The 20,786-nt window shown below is 32.2% G+C and overlaps 2 protein-coding genes and 1 non-coding gene across 3 annotated transcripts; 1 reads left to right on the top strand and 2 right to left on the bottom strand.

The window, feature by feature from the left end:
- Positions 1–3,273: 3,273 nt before the first annotated feature.
- Positions 3,274–5,421, top strand: LOC108327189 (uncharacterized). The gene has a single exon (XM_017560923.1). It carries the CDS (start codon positions 3,274–3,276, stop codon positions 5,419–5,421), a length of 2,148 nt encoding a protein of 715 aa, XP_017416412.1.
- LOC128195126 (small nucleolar RNA R71) lies at positions 3,661–3,767 on the bottom strand. The gene has a single exon (XR_008246698.1). It is a non-coding gene; the product is annotated as a small nucleolar RNA R71 (small nucleolar RNA).
- An 8,299-nt stretch (positions 5,422–13,720) lies between the features above and the next one.
- Positions 13,721–19,004, bottom strand: LOC108320443 (MACPF domain-containing protein At1g14780). The gene is made up of 7 exons (XM_017551865.2): positions 18,248–19,004; positions 17,889–18,127; positions 17,291–17,492; positions 17,138–17,215; positions 16,871–17,054; positions 16,606–16,772; positions 13,721–14,574 (listed from the first exon to the last, which is right to left on the bottom strand). Exons 1-7 carry the CDS (start codon positions 18,500–18,502, stop codon positions 13,870–13,872), a joined length of 1,830 nt encoding a protein of 609 aa, XP_017407354.1. The 5' UTR covers positions 18,503–19,004; the 3' UTR covers positions 13,721–13,869.
- Positions 19,005–20,786: the final 1,782 nt, after the last annotated feature.

The following is a 20,786-nucleotide window of genomic DNA, read 5'->3' as shown; positions in this document are numbered from 1 at the left end:
TAAGATAAAATAAACCAAAACACCTCAATCCTCCATCCTTCTCTTAGCTTTTAAACCACGCAGCCTTATGCCTTCACCATCTTCCACCATGGATATGAGCAAGCTTGGAGGAAGGCCATCATTTGTTATCTAGAGCCTTAGTTGCTCACATTCTACAAGATCTTAGTGCTTTTCCTCCATTTGTTTTTCAATTTCGTATTGTTCATATCTTATTTACATTTCTTGATGTGTTTTGACTGATTGAATTTGTTTTCATTTACTTCTTGTTTGGTTCAAAGCTTTTAGGTATTCATTTGTGTTTCTACCATTTGCTTTTTGATTTTCTTTGAGTATTTCTTCATTTTATTTAGTGCATTTGCTTTATCTTTGAGTCTTTAAGATAAATTTAGATCATTAAGGATATATTTTATATTTAATCAAGTAAGCATGTTTACATGAATGGATGCATGTTCTTTATTTTTCTCACTCCTAGTTGTAAACTTTCTCTCGCTATAAACTCCCTATGAGTTTAATAACCTAAGGTGTTTATCATTTCCTTCTCCCCCTTATTTGATAAATATGAAAAGGGTAAGGGAGGAAGGAAAGCATCATGACCCTAAGAAAGCCGAAGAAAATATTGAAGGGAGTGGGTGGGACAAAGGATTAGTGACAGTTTGAGATGATGTTAATGACACTAAAGGGCTTTGTCGGATTCACTTCCCCATTTTTTGTGCATAATTTGTCAGATAAGCTTGAGGAGGACCAACGTTTCATAGAGCCTTTAGTCACGTTTTCTTGTTCATTAAATTCCATTGGCCTGTGAGTTCTTTTGGATTGATCCAATATGCAAGGTTGAGTCCTATGCTGAGATTGGTAGAGACTTTAGAGTTCCTAATTATGAGCATTGAGAGTGAGAGATAAGGATAACATAATTCTTCTTTGAGTTTTCTTGACCTAGGGTTTTATAAGAAGGAGATGTGAATGAATTGAGATTCAGGTTGTGATTTTATAGATAGAAGGAGTTGGTTACTTGTGAGAGAGGTGAAAGTTTTTCGGAAACGATGATTGAGGGGTCATAATTGCCATTAAATCGCAATTAATGCATTTGTACAGTTAGGTAGATTTGTTAGAGATTTGAGATTATCTATAGATTTTTCTTCTATCTTAGAAGGTCCTAGGTTAAGCTACCTATGTTGGGCTTAGTACTAAACACCTTTATGCATGTAATATGAAGTTTCTTCAGATGATATGTCTTAGACGATACAAATGATTAGGGATGACAAAATTGGCAAGTAAATTCCGTAGTGGTAGTTACTATCCGTGAATATTTACTACCCGCGGGTAACGGGTAGCGGGTATTTTAATACCCGCTTCTAAACGGGTCGGGTACGGGTAGTATATTACCCGACCCGCAGGTACCCGTTACCTAGAAAAAATTAAAAAAAATTAATTTATATATTTTTTGATTAAATTTAATTAAAAATAAAATAAAATTATATTTAATTAGGTTAAATTTAATTAAAATTAAATTTTAATTTATATTTAATTTAATATTATATATATATATATTGTAATTTTATTTAAATTTTATTTTAAAAATGTATAAAATATTTATTTTATTTTTTACGGGTATCTGCGAGTAACCGTGGGTTTTAAAGTACCCGTGAGTATTTTTTAAATGGGTACTCGCACAGGTAGCGGGTCGGGTAACGGGTAGTGATAGGTAAATAAAATGTAGTTGCATTAGTAGTTTAGTTTAGGCCATTTGCATGCATAATTATATTAATTGAATCATTTTATTAAGCATTATAGTTGTTTGGGATCATACAGTTGGATTTTGTGTTTTTTTCTTGTTAATAGGTGTTTTGTGAGGGTTAAAATCACAAATCAGGAAGAATAAGTGCTTAAGATGTAGAGGTGAAACCAGAGAGCGCCACAACTGAACTATGGTTTTTTACCCAACCTGTGGATTTGCTTCAGGAGATGTAGACTCAAAACCAGAGAGCTCCGTAACTGAGCTGCGGTTTTTTTCCACAACCTGTGGATTTAACTAAGGTGTGCAGAATGGAAACCAGAGAGGTTCACACCCAGATTGTGGATTTTTCCATGAACTATGGAAACGGTCAGAGCAGTAATCAACCTCTGATATTACGTGGAATTAAAGATTAAAGAAAAAAGCAGAAAAACAAAAAGGGACAGTTACTGAGAGAAGTAACAGACCAATTCCACTAATTTGGAGGGGGAACGCACGTAGGATGGCACAATTTTGGCGAGAGGGGAACAAACGATTTCGCGGAGGATCCAGAATGCAAATTTCTTCTTCTTCTCCCTGGGGTTTTTGGTGATTTTTTATTTTCCAGTATGCAGAACTAATTTCCTTTTGTTAGAGAATTGATGTAGTACTTTGATTATAACTTCTAAACCTTTTCAATTGATATTTCGTTAATTTTAATTTATCTCAATGTTCTATTTATGTTTTGAATGTCTTTCTCTATGAGCATTTTCACAATTGGGAAATTGGGGATTGCTTGCGATTGTAAATAGAGAAGATTAGAAATTGTCACAATTGGGAAATTGGGCATAGCTAATTAGTTTGCAATTGAGACGGTAATTGTTCTCCATAACTTCATTAAATTTTATAACTGGCCTAAGGGATTGAGGGTTAGAATTTGATGAATATGTTTGCCTATCTAAGGGATTAGGGGTAAACAAGCTCTTAATAAACTCAATTAGATAATTATAATTTGTACATCAATTGGGAAGGGTTAAGATTTATATGAAAGCGTACAAAAATTCAATTCTCTAACATTGTTTATCTTAATTGAATTTTTGTCATTTGTTTATGTTAACTATTTTACTTGATTTTTGGTTGCTCAAAATTATACGAATTAGTAATCTAGTACTCAACTATTTCAATCTCAGAGGACGATATTTTATTACTACAATAACAATTGGTACACTTGCCAAATTGTTTATCAAGTTTTTGGCGCCGTTGCCGGGGATTGATTACTGTTGATATTAGTGATCTAATTGGCTTAAGATTTGAGTTGTAGATTTTAGGGAATTTTTGTTTTTATTTTTGATTTTTTTTTTCGATTTTATTGTCACGTAATTTCTATTGCAGTATTGTGTTTTTTTTAGTTGTTTATGCGAGGTACTGTTGCCCCAGAAGAATTGCTTTTCGATTCAAAAATTGAACGCACTGCTAAAAGAAATAGAAGTAGTGCAAGAAGAAGAAAGAGAGAAAGAAGACAAGAACAAAGATTAATTGAACAAGAAAAGGAGGCATTAACAATGGCAGACCAAGAACCTGTTAGAAAGACTCTTCATGACTATTCAATGCCAAATCCTAATAGTTATCAAGGGAGCATTGTGAGACCTCCTATTCAAGCTAACAATTTCGAAATCAAGCCTGCATTGTTGCAAGTCATTCAACAGAATCAATTTGGAGGTGCAAATTCAGAAGATCCTAATTCTCACTTGGAGAATTTTCTGGCAATATGTGATACCTTGAAAATTAATGGAGTTTCAGATGTTGCAATTCGTTTAAGGTTGTTTCCCTTCTCACTACGGGATAAGGCAAAAAGTTGGCTTCAATCACAACCTCAAGGGAGTATTTCTACATGGGAGGATATGGCTACAAAATGTGTAACTAAACACTTTCCTCCTTCCAAGTCAGCTAAAATAAGAAACGAGATTACTACTTTTGTGCAGCAAGACACTGAATCTTTATATGAGGCATGGGAAAGATACAAGGAGCTAATTAGGAAGTGTCTACATCATGCCCTACCAGTTTGGTTACAGGTGCAAATATTTTATAATGGTCTTTCACCCTCTTTTAAAGCAATTTTGGATGCAGCAAGTGGAGGATCATTCAATCTCAAAACACCAGAAGAAGCTTTGGAGACTCTTGAGCTAATGGCAAACAACACAGTGAATATGCAGTTTGATCCTCAAAATAGAAAAGCTGGAGTGTTGGAGGTTAATACTTTGGATGCTATCCTAGCCCAAAACAAGTTGTTAACACAACAGATCACTGATTTGACTCAGAAGTTGGGAAATATGCAAGCAAATAATGTTAATACAATATCTCCAGTGTGTGACTTTTGTGGAGGAATGCATCAGAATGGTGAATGTCAGGCCACTCAACAAGAGGCACAAGTGAATGTAGTGGAACTACAACATAATCAGTTTTCTACCAACCTTAATGCAAATTGGAGGCACCAACAAACTAGACCTTGGAGCAATCCAATCCAATCTAATCAACCAAAGCCTCCATATCAATATCAAACACAACCTAGCAATCAAGGAAACAAGATGTCTACATTGGAAAATGCATTAGAGAAACTAACTACGCAGACTTCTACCTTTGTGGAGCAAACTTCTAATTTCATGAATGAAACAAGGACTAATTTCAAGAACCAGGAGGCTTCAATTAGAAATTTGGAGAATCAAATTGGTCAACTTTCAAGACAGCTCTCAAAGAGATCTCCTGGAACATTTCCTAGTGACACTATACCAAACCCAAGGGAACAATGTAAGGCAATTCAATTGAGAAGTGGAAAAGTGTTAGAGAATGAAAAAAGGAGTGAGATGGAAAGAGAGAACAATAAAAGAGTTGATGAAACAGTAGAAGAGAGTGAAAAACATGAAGTTGAGAGAAAATGTGAGGAGACAAATGAGGGAGAAAAAAATCAAGAGAGTGGGAGTAAAATGCGTGAGTATGTCCCTACAATTCCATTCCCTCACAGGTTGAAGAAGCAAGAACAAGCGAAGCAATTTGCAAGATTTCTTGATGTCTTTAAGAAGCTCCACATTAATATTCCATTTGCTGAAGCATTGGAGCAAATGCCAAGTTATGCTAAATTCATGAAAGACTTGTTGTCAAAGAAAAGGAAGCTTCAAGAAGATGAAACAATTATGCTCACAGAGGAGTGCAGTGCAATAATTCAACAAAAATTACCTCCTAAGTTGAAGGGTCCAGGAAGCTTTGTCCTTCCATGTGAGATTAGAAATATAACAGTGGGTAAGGCATTGTGTGACCTTAGAGCAAGTATCAATTTGATGCCTTTGTCCATTTTCAAAAGGCTGGGTATTGGAGAAGTGAAGCCTACTATGATAACTCTACAATTGGCAGACCGTTCAATGACTTATCCTTATGGAATTGTGGAAGATGTCTTAGTGAAGGTGGATAAATTTATCTTTCCAGCTGATTTTGTGGTTCTTGACATGGAGGAAGATGCTAAAGTCCCAATTATATTGGGAAGACCATTTTTAGCCACAGGAAGAGCACTGATAGATGTAGAACAAGGTGAATTGATGTTAAGAGTAGCAGATGAAAAAGTAACATTTTCTATAAATGAAGCAGTGAAGCATAAATTAGACAAAGAAGACTGTTTCAGGGCTGAAATAATTGAGTCTCTTGTGTTGGAAGAGATATAATGTCATGTGAGGAAGAATCCATTAGAGAGAGCTTTATTGTCAGGAATGGAAGCAAAGGAGTTGAATAAAAATTTGACTGATGAAGAGGTGGTGAAGTGTGCTCATCAATTAGAAGTTCTCAAGCCAATATTCAATTCCAAGAGAGGAATAGAAGATCTACACAAGAGTGAGAACGGAGGAGAAGAGACATCCAAGATAGAATTAAAACAACTTTCCTCTCACCTTAAATACATGTTCTTGGATGAGAAAAAGCTAAATCCCATAATTGTGAGCAGTGAACTTACTACCACTGAGGAAGATAAACTTTTAAGGGTTTTGAGAGAGCATAAATCTGCAATAGGTTGGAAAATTGAAGATTTGCAAGGTATTAGTCCTACTATGTGTATGCATAAAATTTATTTGGAAGAGGACTTTAAACCTATACGTCAACCACAACGAAGACTCAACCCTACTATGAAGGAAGTGGTAAGGAAAGAGGTAATTAAACTTTTGGATGCGGGCATTATCTATCCAATCTCTGATAGTGAGTGGGTGAGTCCTGTTCAAGTTGTACCCAAGAAAGGAGTGATGATAGTAATGAAAAATGAAAATAATGAACTCATTCCTACAAGAAAAGTCACAGGGTGGCGGGTATGTATTGACTATAGAAGATTGAATCAAGCCACAAGAAAGGACCATTTTCCACTTCCTTTTATAGATCAAATGCTAGAAAAATTTGCAGGACATGCATATTATTGTTTTTTAGATGGTTATTCTGGTTACAATCAAATAGCAGTAGCTCCTGAAGATCAAGAGAAGACAGCATTTACATGTCCTTATGGAGTCTTTGCCTACAGGAGGATGCCATTCGGTCTCTGCAATGCACCTGCAACTTTTCAAAGGTGTATGTTTTCCATTTTTTCTGATTTGATTGAAAATTGCATTGAGATATTCATGGATGATTTTTCTATTTTTGGTTCTTCATTTGACTCTTGCTTATCTAATCTGACCTTAGTATTACAAAGATGCCAAGAAACTAATTTAGTGTTAAATTGGGAAAAATGTCATTTTATGGTGAGAGAAGGTATTTGTCTTGGTCATCACATTTCTTCTAAAGGTATTGAGATAGATAGAGCAAAAGTAGAAGTAATTGAACAATTACCTCCTCCAGTGAATGTAAAAGGGGTAAGAAGTTTTTTAGGTCATGCAGGTTTTTATAGGCGGTTTATTAAAGATTTTTCCAAGATAGTAAAGCCGATGACTAATCTTCTTGAAAAAGAAGCTCCTTTTGTGTTTGATGAGGCATGTATGCAAGCATTCTTAACCATAAAGAAACAACTTATTTCTGCTCCTATAATTACAGCCCCTAATTGGTCTTTACCATTTGAAATGATGTGTGATGCTAGTGATTATGCTGTGGGTGCTGTATTAGGACAAAGAAAAGAAAAAAGTGTTTCACGTTATATATTATGCTAGTCGTGTTTTGAATGAAGCTCAAAAGAATTATGCCACGACTGAAAAAGAATTGCTTGCAGTAGTGTTTGCTTTCGATAAATTTAGATCTTATCTTGTTGGGTCTAAGGTTATTGTTTACACTGATCATGCTGCTTTGAGATATCTGTTTGCTAAGCAGGATGCCAAGCCACGATTAATTCGGTGGATTCTCTTATTACAAGAGTTTGACTTAGAAATCCAAGATAAGCAAGGTAAGCAAAATTGTGTTGCAGATCACCTGTCAAGATTGAAATTTAATGACATGAACCAAGATATGAGGCCTATTTCAGAGGAATTTCCAGATGAGAAATTATTAGCTATTACTTCCTTGCAATGGTTTGCATATTTTGCCAATTTTAAAGCAGGTGGTATAATTCCTCATGGTCTTACTTTTCAGCAAAGGAAACAATTTATGCATGATGTTAAATCTTATTTTTGGGATGATCCTTTGTTGTTTAAAAGATGTGGTGATGGTATCATTAGGAGATGTGTCCCTGAAAATGAATTTGAGAATATTCTTTGGCATTGTCATGGGTCAGATTATGGGGGACATTTTAGTGTTGAAAAAACAGCTTCTAAAGTCTTACAAAGTGGATTTTATTAGCCTACCCTCTTTAAAGATGCTTATAACTTTATTAAACATTGTGATAGATGCCAAAGGGTAGGAAATATTTCAAAAAGAAATGAGATGCCCTTAAACAATATACTTGAAGTAGAAATTTTTTATGTTTGGGGGTATAGATTTTATGGGACCTTTTCCTCTTTCTTTTTCAACCCAATACATATTAGTTGCTGTGGATTATGTGTCTAAATGGGTAGAAGTTGTTGCTTTACCAAGAAATGATGCTAAGGTAGTGGTTTCTTTCATCAAGAAACATATTTTTTCTAGATTTGGGGTACCTAGAGCAATCATTAGTGATGGAGGTTTACATATTCATAATAAAACATTTGCATCACTTTTGAGAAAATATGGTGTTAGACACAAGATAGCTACCTCGTACCATCCCCAAACCAGTAGACAAGTGGAAATTTCTAATAGGGAGTTGAAGCGAATTTTGGAAAAAGTTGTGAGCTCATCTAGAAAAGATTGGTCTAGAAAATTAGATTATATACTTTGAGCTTATCGTACAGCTTTTAAAACTCCTATTGGAATGTCACCATATCAATTGGTGTATGGAAAATCATGTCATTTACCAGTTGAATTAGAGCATAAAGCATTTTGGGCTATTAAATTGCTGAATTTTAATTTAACAAATGCAGGTGAGAAAAGGCTTTTGCAATTAGATGAATTAGAGGAATTTAGATTACAAGCTTATGAAAATGCTCGAGTTTATAAGGAAAGAACAAAAAAATGGCATAATAAAAAACTGTTGCTTAGAGAATTTGCCCCAGGACAACATGTATTATTATATAATTCTAGGCTTAAATTATTCCCAGGCAAATTAAAATCTAGGTAGTTAGGTCCTTTTGTTATTAAAAAAGTTTTTCCCTTTAGTACAATTGAAATTTCGGACATTAATTCAGAAAGAAATTTTAGAGTAAATAGTCAAAGATTAAAATTGTATTTAGGAGGTGATATTGAAAAATATAGGACCAGTGTCTCACTTAGATCACCACCAAAAAAATAACTAAACTATTAGAAAAAAAATTAAAATAAAAAAAAAATGTTAAATTTAAAATGTAACAGAGGGGAAATCTGATGTAGTTTCTAGATTACTCTACATTTTTAGGTTTCACCACTGGTAGCCAATTCCTCCACAGCAGATAGCCGCAACCCTAGGTCACAAATTTCGCACACCAGCAAAATGAACCGTAGCCGCCGTCAATCATCACGTAAGCCTACACAGAGCACCACACTTTCCAACCAGCAACCGCCTCCGACACGACGTCAACCCAGTCGTCGTAATGTTGTTCAACCATCGTCTTCCTCGACGCAACAACTAACTTCAATAATACCAGAAGTTGAACCAAGTTCAAGCAGACAAGCACATTCTTCACCTGATAACAACTCTTTTGGTATTGTTTTTCAAAATGCAGAACAAAGGCTAAGGTATGATTCTTTGATTAAGAGAGTTATTGTGCCTACACGGTATTTAGATGAAAACACATTGAGAACATTAGGCATGTGGGAGGAGGTATTTGGGATGATTAATAAACTGGATTGGAGTTCTTTTGTTGCTCTCAAGTATCTTGTTTATGAGAAAATTACATTTGAATTTCTGAGTTCTGTGAAGACTGAAATTTTGCAGGGAAAGAATTGTAAATGTTTAATTTAATTTTATTAAGTTTATTAGATTATTGGTAAATTTTAATTTATTGCATTAGTTTTCAATTTTATAATTTAATTATAAATCTTAAATTTATTGTATTACTTTTTTATTTTCTTTAAACTTTTGTATAAAATAATTTGTATGATTTTGTTTTTAATTTATTAAAAAAAATTCTAAAATTCATAAGAAAAATTTAAATAATTTTTTAGGTAGTTTTAAGTATTATTATTTTAGTGTTTTTTTTAAGTTTATTAGATTATTTATAAATGTTTTATTTATTGTATTAGTTTATAATTTTATTATTTAATTATAAATGTTTAATTTATTCTATTAGTTTTTTATTTTCTTAAAAAAATTTAAGAAATAAATTGTATGAATTTTTTTAATTTATTAAAAAATGGTATTTAAAATTGATATGAAAATTTTAAATAATTTTTTAGGTAGCTTTAAGTGTTATTATTTTGGTATTTTGTTTTTAAGTTTATTAGGTTATTTATAAATGTTTAATTTATTGTATTAGTTTATGATTTTATAATTTAGTTATAAATGTTGAATTTATTGTATTTTTTTTTGTATGATATAATAAAATTAAAAGTGTTTTGTTTTTAAGTTGAGTAGATTATTTAAATAATGTTATATGTTTTTAGATGATTATAAATGGTATTAGATATTGAGGGATGAAATTTATGTTATAGGTGATAATAGTATAAATGGAAGAATATTCTTATGAGATGGATTCTCAAATAAATTGTAGCATGCTATCAAATTTTTTGTCCTTTATAAATGAGGTTGCCGAGGGAGATGTGACAAATCATTTCACAACAAATGAAATGTTTTTCAAAATTGAATGGGTGAGAGGGATTACACATGATCTAGGATGTGTTGTGGTGATTATAAGATTCGATAAAGTTACCGATCAATCTGGTAGGAAGACGTAGTGTTGTTAGGACGTGAGAGAGATGAAAAATATAGAAAATACAAACTCAATGTCCAACCTAATACATATGACACCCGAAAATGTGAATATCTTTTTAAGTTAAGGGACAAATCATATGGTAGTGGCGATGAGTGAGTAATAATCATAATGTAACTACAATAAAACACGTTTACATAGCAAAGTTTAATTATAAAATCCAAATATTTCATTAAAAAAATTAACAAAATATCTTAAAATTATAAAAAATTAAAAAACTATAAAACAAATAAAACATTAAATTCTATACAATTATAAATATTTTAAATAAATTTTAAATAATTAAAAATCAAATAATTTTAATTCAAAATAAATTGAATTAGTTAAAATATTTATATAATTATAAATTCTAATATTTCATTAAAAGAATAACAAAAAATCTTAAAATTATAAAAAATTAAGAAACTATAAAACATGTAAAACATTAAATAATTCAAAACAAATATTTTTATCAATTTATTTAATTCATTAATATATTATTACAAATAAAAAACTTTAAATTCTATAACATTTAAAAATTTTAAAATAAATATTAAATATTTACAAACAATAATATTTAATTCAAAATAAATTTAATTAATTCAAATATTTATATACTTATAAAATTATAATATTTCATTAAAAAATAACTAAATATCTTAAAATTATAAAAATAAAAAAAGTATAAAAGAATTAAAACATTAAATAATTCAAAACAACAAAATTTAACCAAAATATAATTAATCATAATAAATATATGTATCAAATAATAAAATTTTATTAACAATAAAACAAATTCTAATTACATAAAATTTAAATAATTTTAAATCCTATTTAAAATAAAATTAAATCATTAAGATAAATATATTAAAATTAAAATAATTTAAATCGGATTTCCAAATGTACGTGAAAAGCATATGCATCGGACTTCGAAATTCGATTCTTCCTTCGTTAGATTTACCAAGCCATTCTCTCGTTCAAAACACGTCCTACTCATACAAATCCTAACTACACATCCAATCTTATTCTTCATATATAAACATACTATAAATGAAAACAAACTTAACAAACCAAAGAATGTACCAATCTTTGAGCTGTGAAAATGGAGGAATGAAGACGAAAAACAAACCTAGATACAAAGGACACGAAGCTCAACCTGCAGGAAGAAGAAGACAAAGTTGTGTGTAGTTGAAAGTAAAGAGTAAGGAAGCGAAAGTAAGGAATAAGAGCAAAAAGGAAGAAGAGAAAGTGAGATTCAGAATGCGAAAAATGAGAGTGTGTAAAGAATTGAAAAAAAAAGTTGTTTTAAGAATTTTGGCCAGATTTCTTTTAGTTTTTTAAAAATTAAAAGCGTTTGAATAAGTACGTAATGAATATTTTGTAAAATTTTGAAGGTTCTTGGAAATGCATGTGAAACGCCCTAAATATAATAGACATGTTTAGAAGCTCTAATCTTGACTAATGATAAACAATTTTTTTTTTCTCGTGATGTTTACTCGTAGGTTGTTATATTCAACCTATGAGTACGACTTGTCTTCAGGTGATAATTTATATTAATGCTGTAAACTTATCATTATTGAGATCAAATTTTCAAAAACATTGCATCATTTTAAACTTAATTAAAAAATGTCGTTCAAAAATCAAGTTTAAAAACTCGTCCTAACGCACCTATGTCTTTTATCTTCTAATTGTGCCGTTTTTTCTACTTTCTAAGTATAAACAGCCACCTTACTTCTCTTTTTTTTTTCTAATTTATTTTTTTTATCATTATTTCGTCTCCACTTGTTTCTCGCTATCTGGTATATAACAATTTGGTCAATGGTCAATGGTCAATGTCGTAAAATTAGCCGTTTTTGCGAAAGATGTTTTTGAAAATAAAAGATAAGACTTTTACCATTTTGTTGTCAATTGGGTCAGCAATTTGGAAAGTTGTTCAAACAAAGAGGACCGATGTTTCCCTTATTAGAGTTAATTTGTTTGTGATTATAGTTCAGACGTAACGCAATCAGTGGACATCCCATTAAGATTCCTTTCTTTCCAAGTGAAGTTCCATAATTACAAATAATTATTACAACAATAACAAACAACCATATGAGGAATAATAGTTGGCTACTAATTAATACAGGAAACTAAGAAGATAGCACTAAGTTTTTTTTTTTTTTTATCTATTAGTAGCTTAGAGTCTCAGGTTAATTACATTGGGTTAGGATTCCAATATTAATCATAGAGACTATATAATAGTTAGAATTATTTTTATGATTTTAACTTTTGAAGAAGAAAAATATATTAAAATTGTCTTGAGTTCGACACTCTAATATATTAAATATATCAAAACAAGTTTTTGATACGAGAGTTAAAGAAAACAAAAGTTTGCTTTTAAAATCACATTTCCATTTTTTTAGTGAAAGACTAAGAGGATGAGAATTTAAAACCAATATTTCATTTCTTAAAAAATAAGAGTTTGTCTTTGAAATCTCGTTTTTTTAACATTTAGATCTCAAATTTATTAAAATACTATCATTAGGATCAATTGTTACTTTAAAAATTAAGATTAATGATAATTTAAATATATATTTTTTTCTAACTTTTTAAGGGACTTTTTAAAACATAATTTTCTGCCGAAATTGAATTTAATCATTGTTCATTTAAATATGTAAGGGTACCATAGGTTATATCACTTGAAAAAGTATAACAACAATGCATACCATAGAATTACAAGAAAGCTACACATTAGGAAGAACCTGCGATCAAGGTTGCATTCCCAGACCAGCATGTATTTGATATGGTCACCTTTACCATCTTTCCACTGTTTTTTTTTTATTATTTTTATTAAAAAGATTGCTAATGCATTGATTTTAAGGTAGCAAATACCAAACGAAGTTGTTTTGATATCATTTTATGGTGTAAAGCCGAGTCAGATATCTGTTTCCCTTGGTATAGTGCAACACGCAGAATGCAAACACATATGTCCTAATTCACTAAACGAAATACACTCATTAAATTACTGCTCAGTTAGAGAAATATTGCTGCACTGACAATTGATAACACAAGAGAAACTAATTTTGACCATAGCCATCACTATGTTCAATAACTCCTCTCATATCATTTGTTAACATATAATATCAATGAAAGATGAAAAGATTATGAATAAGGAAGAAAATAGAGTTTGAAAATGTACAAAAGCCGATTTTATTTACTTCTTAATTTTTTACTTATTAGAAGAGCTTACCGAAAATTTTGGTCAAATTAGACACAAAATAATCTTGATATGTATAGTTTAATAATAGCCAAGGTTAAATATTCTTACATTTTTTAACACACTAGTATCTTGCTACAAAAGATTTGGAGTCTCCAGTTAAAATAGTTCTCATAAAATAATTTTCACATATATGAATTCCACAAAATTAAAACGAGTTTCAACCATCTTCCATTAAAAGGAACTCATGTGCGTGCAGTTTAAATATTATTTTTACTGATAAAAAAATTACTCTGAAGGCTGTCAGACACAGCTTGTTTTGCAACATATATATGGTTTACTTTTTATTTATCATTTTGGCCTTGTAAGTTAAACAACAACACTAATATGTATCCAGAAGTAGCGGAGTAGCCAAATTTTAATTTTCTATTGCCCGATGTCAACAGCCACTCATTTTGTATACTGTACTGTACAGAGCCTTTAGAAAGAATATATACAAGTGATGTGTAGTTTCAAAACCATTTCAAGCAATAACTTGAGTGAACTGCATCCTGGAATCACCAATAATCAAGTAATGCAAACTTCACCTGTAATCCAATCTTACCACCATCAGTCACAAGCTTTGCAGCAGTTACCAACCAATGGCCAGGAGCATCATGTGGACCTCGCACCACCTCAGCTGTCTCCACGTATTTAAGAAGTTTACCAGAGCGAACTGGCACAGGTGGACCATCTGGATAAACACCAGAATTGAGAGCAGTTGGAGCCTGCTTTGGAGGACCAGTGTTGCCATGCTGTGTGAATGAAAATGTTGTACTCAAATTTGTTAGAAAAGATGTTTTTCTTGAAGCCTCTGGAGCAGCAGACCACTCCAACTTCCGGATACTGCAATTGGGTATATGAGTGAAGAGAAGACGCAGGTGAAGCACATTCCTTGGCCAACTTCCTTTGCTAAGGAGCTGTGCACCTGTAACAATATAAACACCTCCAGAACTATTCAACCAGTTAGGGTCATGTTTAACCACTGCTGTGCACACATTTGAGAATCTCTTCCATCTTATTCGTTCCAGAAATTGATCACTCGAATCATTATCATCAGATCCTCGCCACATAGACGGCATGCTTGAGGTTGAGCTTCTTGAAGAGAGGACCATTTTATTTGGAAGGCTTGAAAGATGATGTATATGCAAAGCAAGTCTATCACATTTCCTTCCCTCCAAGTACAAGCGCATGCCAACGACAGGTTTTTGTTCACTTACCACCTGAAATTTTGTATAAAAGACCACAATTAACAAGAGAATATGCTCTGCACCATAAGAATAAAGGATTGACTAGTTTCCAGAAACAGATGAGATGAGGTGAGAAAATAAAACAAGGAAAAATCCCTGCAAATATGTGCAGCACATATCATGAAGAAAACAGAAAGAATAACTCAGTTGGCCAGGAGCTTGCATGGCACTGATCACATATTATGACATGAGTGCATTTCTGAACTTCCAAAATTATCAGAGGTGACCATTCAAGTGATCCATTAAAATGTATAAATCATCCACTTCCACTGTAGTCAGAAGCACGCAAGGTATTTTGACATGACAAAAGATGGAAGACCAGCCATTCTGGTTTAATCTCCGATGGGGTAAACAAAATGTAAGAATCAACTAGTAGGTAGTCTTTAAGATTCTTCAAAGGAAGCAGCTTGGACTTCTGTAAATTGAACATCTTAATGTAGGTCTGGTTTAGCAAATTTATTTTTGCTAACTTTCCTACAGAGCTTTGGAAATATAAGCAGCTATTTCTCCTAAAAAAAGTATTATCAAACACACACTTAGTGTTTTTGCCATTGTGTACCTTGGTCACTTCTTTGGAGAACCAAATTTTACCAGTTAATCAGTCAAAATACAGTGCAAATATCATCTACCGGTAAAGCTTGAAGCGATTTCGAACTCATTACCTCATGTATACTCAAAAAAAAAATCTTAAAATCCTAAAGAAATAACTACAAAAAAATTCAAATTGAAGGAAGCATATACAGAAAGACAAGCCTTATCGCACTTATTGAGATCAGCTACATGCATTAACGGTCATCCAAGACAACAGACTACTAAAGGTCATCTAGGACACAACTACAACTGCTCCACTAACGGTATTTGCGTTCGTCTTGACTGAAACATAATCAATCATTGTTAACTAACATGCATAATCAAATTGTGCATACTTCCATTCTCTATTTTTTTTCTTCTACCAAGCACATCCTTGATATCTGTTCTTCTTTCTTGTATCTCTTCATTTCCTCTATAACCACACGAGAAAATTTATTGTTAATTGTGCTTTTGTCCTTAAGCTTTGAGAATAGTCAGTTCACAAGAGGGAAATTATTTGGTCTAACAACTTCACCACTGTGCATCCTCTTAATGCTTATTTTACCCTAAACTACAGCTTACTAACTAGCATGAAAAAGTAATAAAAATGGATGTATAGCATAACAGCAGACCCTAAGCTACAACTAGTTAAATCAACAAAATAGGCAAGACAAAATCACCAGGCTTAAAACTTTGAGACATTTTCAATAGTTTTCCTCCGTATTTCTCAATACAAATATGTAAGATATACATAAATCATCTTGGAATGCCTTTCTAGATATGTTTCCAATACTTTCTAGTGTCTTTGTAACGGGACTTGGGCTAATACTATATGTTTTCAAACGTACTTTAAGATATCACCTCTTTCATCCCATGTGCCATGTTTGGCCTCTGAATCTTGAGAATCATCAAAAGATTTCTTAACGAGATTTACATCCTGATCCTAATTCAGACTCGTACAAGTTCAATTCTGTAACAATACACATGAAATAAGGTGTACAAGAAAATTCAAGAAGGGTAACCGACAGCTAACGTATCCAATAAAAGAATTAGGAAGGTTGAAAACAAAAGCTGGTTAAAGAATACCCAAATTCTTTACATCCCAGCTAAATTCTTCACAAGCCAGAAGTGAAAGGAGAAAGTCCTGACACTAATTAAGCTAAATTTGTCACAAGCCAGAAGCGAAAGGAGAAAGTCGTGACACTAATTAAGTATAAGCCCCTTATATGGTTCAGAATGAAGCAGATCTATTATATATGGAAACTATGTAAGTACATATTTGTAAAAGGGTTGGGGCATCCCAAATGCTACTTTATAAATTATATCTCTTTGCTGATAAAAAAAAAAAAAAGAACAACCTTCTAAAAGAATATTAACCTCAAAGGTAGGAGTAAAGTTTTCTTCTGCACAAACATGGGAGTTTGGTAAGAGTACCTGTGTAGAGATGATATGAAGCTTCGGACCCATGAAACTAAATTGCAGTGAAGGGGAAGCAGTCTTTCTCCGCTGATGCCTGAGTGGCAGCTCACAAAACATGGGTGCCCATTGCCTCGGAATTTGAAACTCCAAAAAGTATTGTAAATCATCAAGAGAAGGCTTGTCTGCAAAGAGTAAAAGTATATAAATAGTTTTTAGGCGGAAAATGGATTTAGATACGCAGTAGATTATGGAAACAATGTTAAATCAGAAAAGAACATACAACGTAGATACAGATTGATTGCATGACTAAGATATCCACTTCCAGGAATTCCTGTCAGAAGTGAGGAAATAGGAACAAACTTGAAGAGGATTGCATCAGGGTTAGAAGGCACCGTTTGAAGCCAATTTGAGTGACTGTGTTTGAACATATCTCCTCCTCTTTTTGAACAAATAATAGTGAGTCCCTGCACAAGGATAAAACAATTCAGTCACAACCCTAGAACATCTTTTTATTTCAAATTATAATTATTTCTCTTTTGTGGCTTACATCCTTGCTTGATGTTTCTGAAATACTAGTGAACTGCATTGTGTTTGATTGCATCACACGGTTAAAGACCTCAGGGACCTACACGAATACAGAGAATTCATCAACGGAAAAGTAACAAATATGTTAAAAGTTACAGAAAATATATCACTTTACCTTCTGTTTTCCATCTGCGGTCTTCCCCTGTAGTAAAGAAGGGCTTCTCACATCTGAGAAAAGAAAATCTCCAAGATCCTCTAAATGTCTCCTTAAATCACCAGGAGGAATTTTTGATGAATGCCTTTGTTTGACACAGATTACATCTTGACCTCCTACAGCCATACCCACTATTATGTGTGTACCATATGTCTGTATGAACCTGCCTAACAAAATTGGTTAGCATCATGTACTTATCAACCAACCAGCCATGCACCACTCAAACAGTCAACACAGTTACTTGGCCAAACAGTTTCACCCAAAAAAAATGAATTAAAACATGAACACAGAAACTAACATCAACTGAAACAGGTGCTACCAAGGAGTAGCAGACATAATTGTCTAAAAGGTAATTCGAGCCTCATGCGGAAGATAAGAAAATGCTGCGTTTTTTTATCAATATTGTATAGGATGATCAAAATAATGAAAGATAAAAAACCGGCAACAAATTGAATATATCAAATTCCATCTCTTTACAAATACACAATTTTACATAGGGAAAACAAAGATGCCATATCTGTCTATGCGCCAAAGATTGTTTGTAGCAGCTTAGTGTTACCTAGACAACGAAGCTGGATCCCACTGAGCCGGAACAGACTTCTTTACCTCTTCTTGCAGAATGAGTGGAGAAGCAGTGAGGTGCAAATAGTAGAGTGAAATGAAATACCCATCAAAAGCAAGGTATTTGATGTCAGCAGCATCACGAAACCAATCACCAGTCAAATCGAAAAGCGCATTAAAATACCCAGAAGGAACTTTCCCTTGCACTGTCGATTTCTGATTAAGCAACTCAGACATCTGCAACAAGAAGAGAACGACATAATTAACTAAAAAGATGCACAAAACAACACAGATCTTAATTCAGAACTGAAATCTGCTTCTTATAACAGTAACATAAAGATGAAAACGAAAAAGGACCTGGTTGAATTCAAGTACATCAGACTTGAAGCGTATTCTATCCCCTTTATCACACCGAATATTTTCAGAAACCGCTTTAATGGTAACTCCTCCAGTTCCAGGAATCAAGATATCCCTCTTGTTATGTTCATCAAGCACCACTAACCTCTCTCCACCAATCCCCTTTGCAAACCTCAACCGAAAATCACTGGCCATATCGAACCCTTTCCCCAGACACTCCAATGCCACCATCTCAACACTCTTCTCCCCCGCCATCTTCTCAACCCAAAATCAGTTCACTGATTAAAACAAAAACAGAGAAAGAGAGAGAAAGGTGTTGGCTTTGGTTTAATGTTACGGTGCCTACCAACCCCAATTCAAATGGCTTAGCTATGCCATGTGGGGTGTGGGCCAAAATAGAAAAGATGTTGTCTTTGGTGGTTTTTCCCGAATGGGTATTGTTAGATGTGGATGGAAGGTTCAGGGAAGAAGATGGAATCAGTGAACGTTACGCAGCTTTTAGCGAGGGGAGTTAAAAAGAAGAAAAAAAATAGTACCTAGGTTTGATTAGGGTGAATAGAAGAGTAGAGAGGGAGGTAGCCAGTGAGGTAGCAGCTATGCAAGGGCGAACAAAGGGTTGAATTGAATGTAATTGTTGTAGTTTGACTGTGTCAGTTGTATTATTGTGAAAACAGAAATGAGATGGTGAAAGAATAATATTTATGTGTGTTTGAAAATAATAGGTAAAGCTCTGTCAACTCAAGCTTGTGATGCATTTTGCCGTTACTTTACTCTCCTCTCTTTCATTGGACTTCACCTATTGCTTATGCTTTATGGTTTCACCAGTTTGGACTATTCCCAATAGTAACACCAAGACGCAACAACGGAAGGGAGAAGGGGACCAGTCTCCTATGTTTCTTTATCTGTCTGCTCAGGGCCACGGGACACACATTTGGAAAATTGACCTCTTTTTTTCATGGCCATAACCGATAAACGTGTTTAACAATTCTTTATACAATTCCCAATGCAAGCGATAATGTTTCTCAACTATTATTTACTTCATTATATCTGTTTCTATATTTTAAGCAGTGTAAAACTTGTTTAATGGATTTCTAGAAACATCACATGTCATGTCATATACATACATGTATATGTATATATATCATATTCTTTTTACCGCATGAATCATGCTGGAAAGTCTACTTGGTGTAGCATATTAAATTTAAAACTTTAAATTACAAGTTAGATTGGAATGACTGTGGCAGAGGTTAAAAATCAAATTCAACCAGTAAATAAGTTGGACATTTTACGGTCTGAATTCACACAGTTCTGCAGCGAAGAGAACCTAACCGTCTCTTATCCACACAATATACCAAAATCTTTTAGGAGACAGAAAAAAGTCAACATTTAGAAAACTTTTTCACAGGTTTTAGTTTTCTAGAAATTTAGAATTAGAGAACATAGTATGATGTATTTTTGGAAAACATCATTCTTATCCGTAGATATTTTGGAAATAGAACATAACTAAGTTTCCATAAAATCATTTTTACGGACTAAAAAGCAAACTTTTCAAAACTAAAATATTTTCTTTTAAAATTACCATGTATTTTTCTATATAACTTGGAGAATGCCAATAGTTACGTAACCTTAAATGCATATGAAAACTAACCGTTACCATAAATTAAATACTACATTAAAAAGTTTGTTATTATAATAGTAATTTTATTCAATATTAAAAAATTATATTTAAAAATAAATAATAATTATATAATTTAATGTAAACTATCACATAACAATTAATAAAAAAAAAATTATATAAAATATAACACAGTTACACATAAATAAAATTTATTAACAATCAAAACATTCATTAGTTTTGAAAAAATTAATAAATAAAGTTGATAAAGTTAAAATATATTTTAAAAAATATAAAAGATAAATAAATATTCAAGTTTAAAAATATTTCAAATATTTATATACTTTCTTTCTTTACATTGTAACGAAATCACAAATGGGTATATTAGATTGATTTTAGAACGTGAATCAATTTTCACAACTGATTAATATATGTGGATGTAATATGTTAAAAAAATATTAAATTTATCGTATAACCAATCTAATTAATATATATATATATATATATATATATATATATATATATGATCAGTTTTGAAATAATCGAGTTAAAACCTTTAACTAAAAAATGCTTTTTCGAATAAACCATGAAAAAAAAATTATAAAATACTGCTTTAATGATATCACACTTAAAAAAAATTAAGCTAATAATAATTTGAATTTAGACATGTATTTTTCCTTTCTTGAACTTCATGACAATGAAATTAGATTATTGTATTAGAGTAAATGAAAAATCTTTTTACAATTGTAATCATAAAATGAGTTAGAAAATAAAAATAATTAATTTAAAAAATTATTAAAACAACATTTAACATGATAAAAAGACCATCAAATAAAAATATTGAAAAATAGTATAAATGATCAAATGTGTAGCTTAGAAACCATTGGATACACCATCAAACAAAATTGCATAAAGGAAAAAATG

The sequence above is a fragment of the Vigna angularis genome, chromosome 1 (genome assembly GCF_016808095.1).
Source record: "Vigna angularis cultivar LongXiaoDou No.4 chromosome 1, ASM1680809v1, whole genome shotgun sequence".
Classification (NCBI taxonomy): Eukaryota; Viridiplantae; Streptophyta; class Magnoliopsida; order Fabales; family Fabaceae; genus Vigna; species Vigna angularis.
The sequence above is the reverse complement of the archived record's forward strand: the minus strand, read 5'-3'. Positions and strand labels throughout refer to the sequence as shown.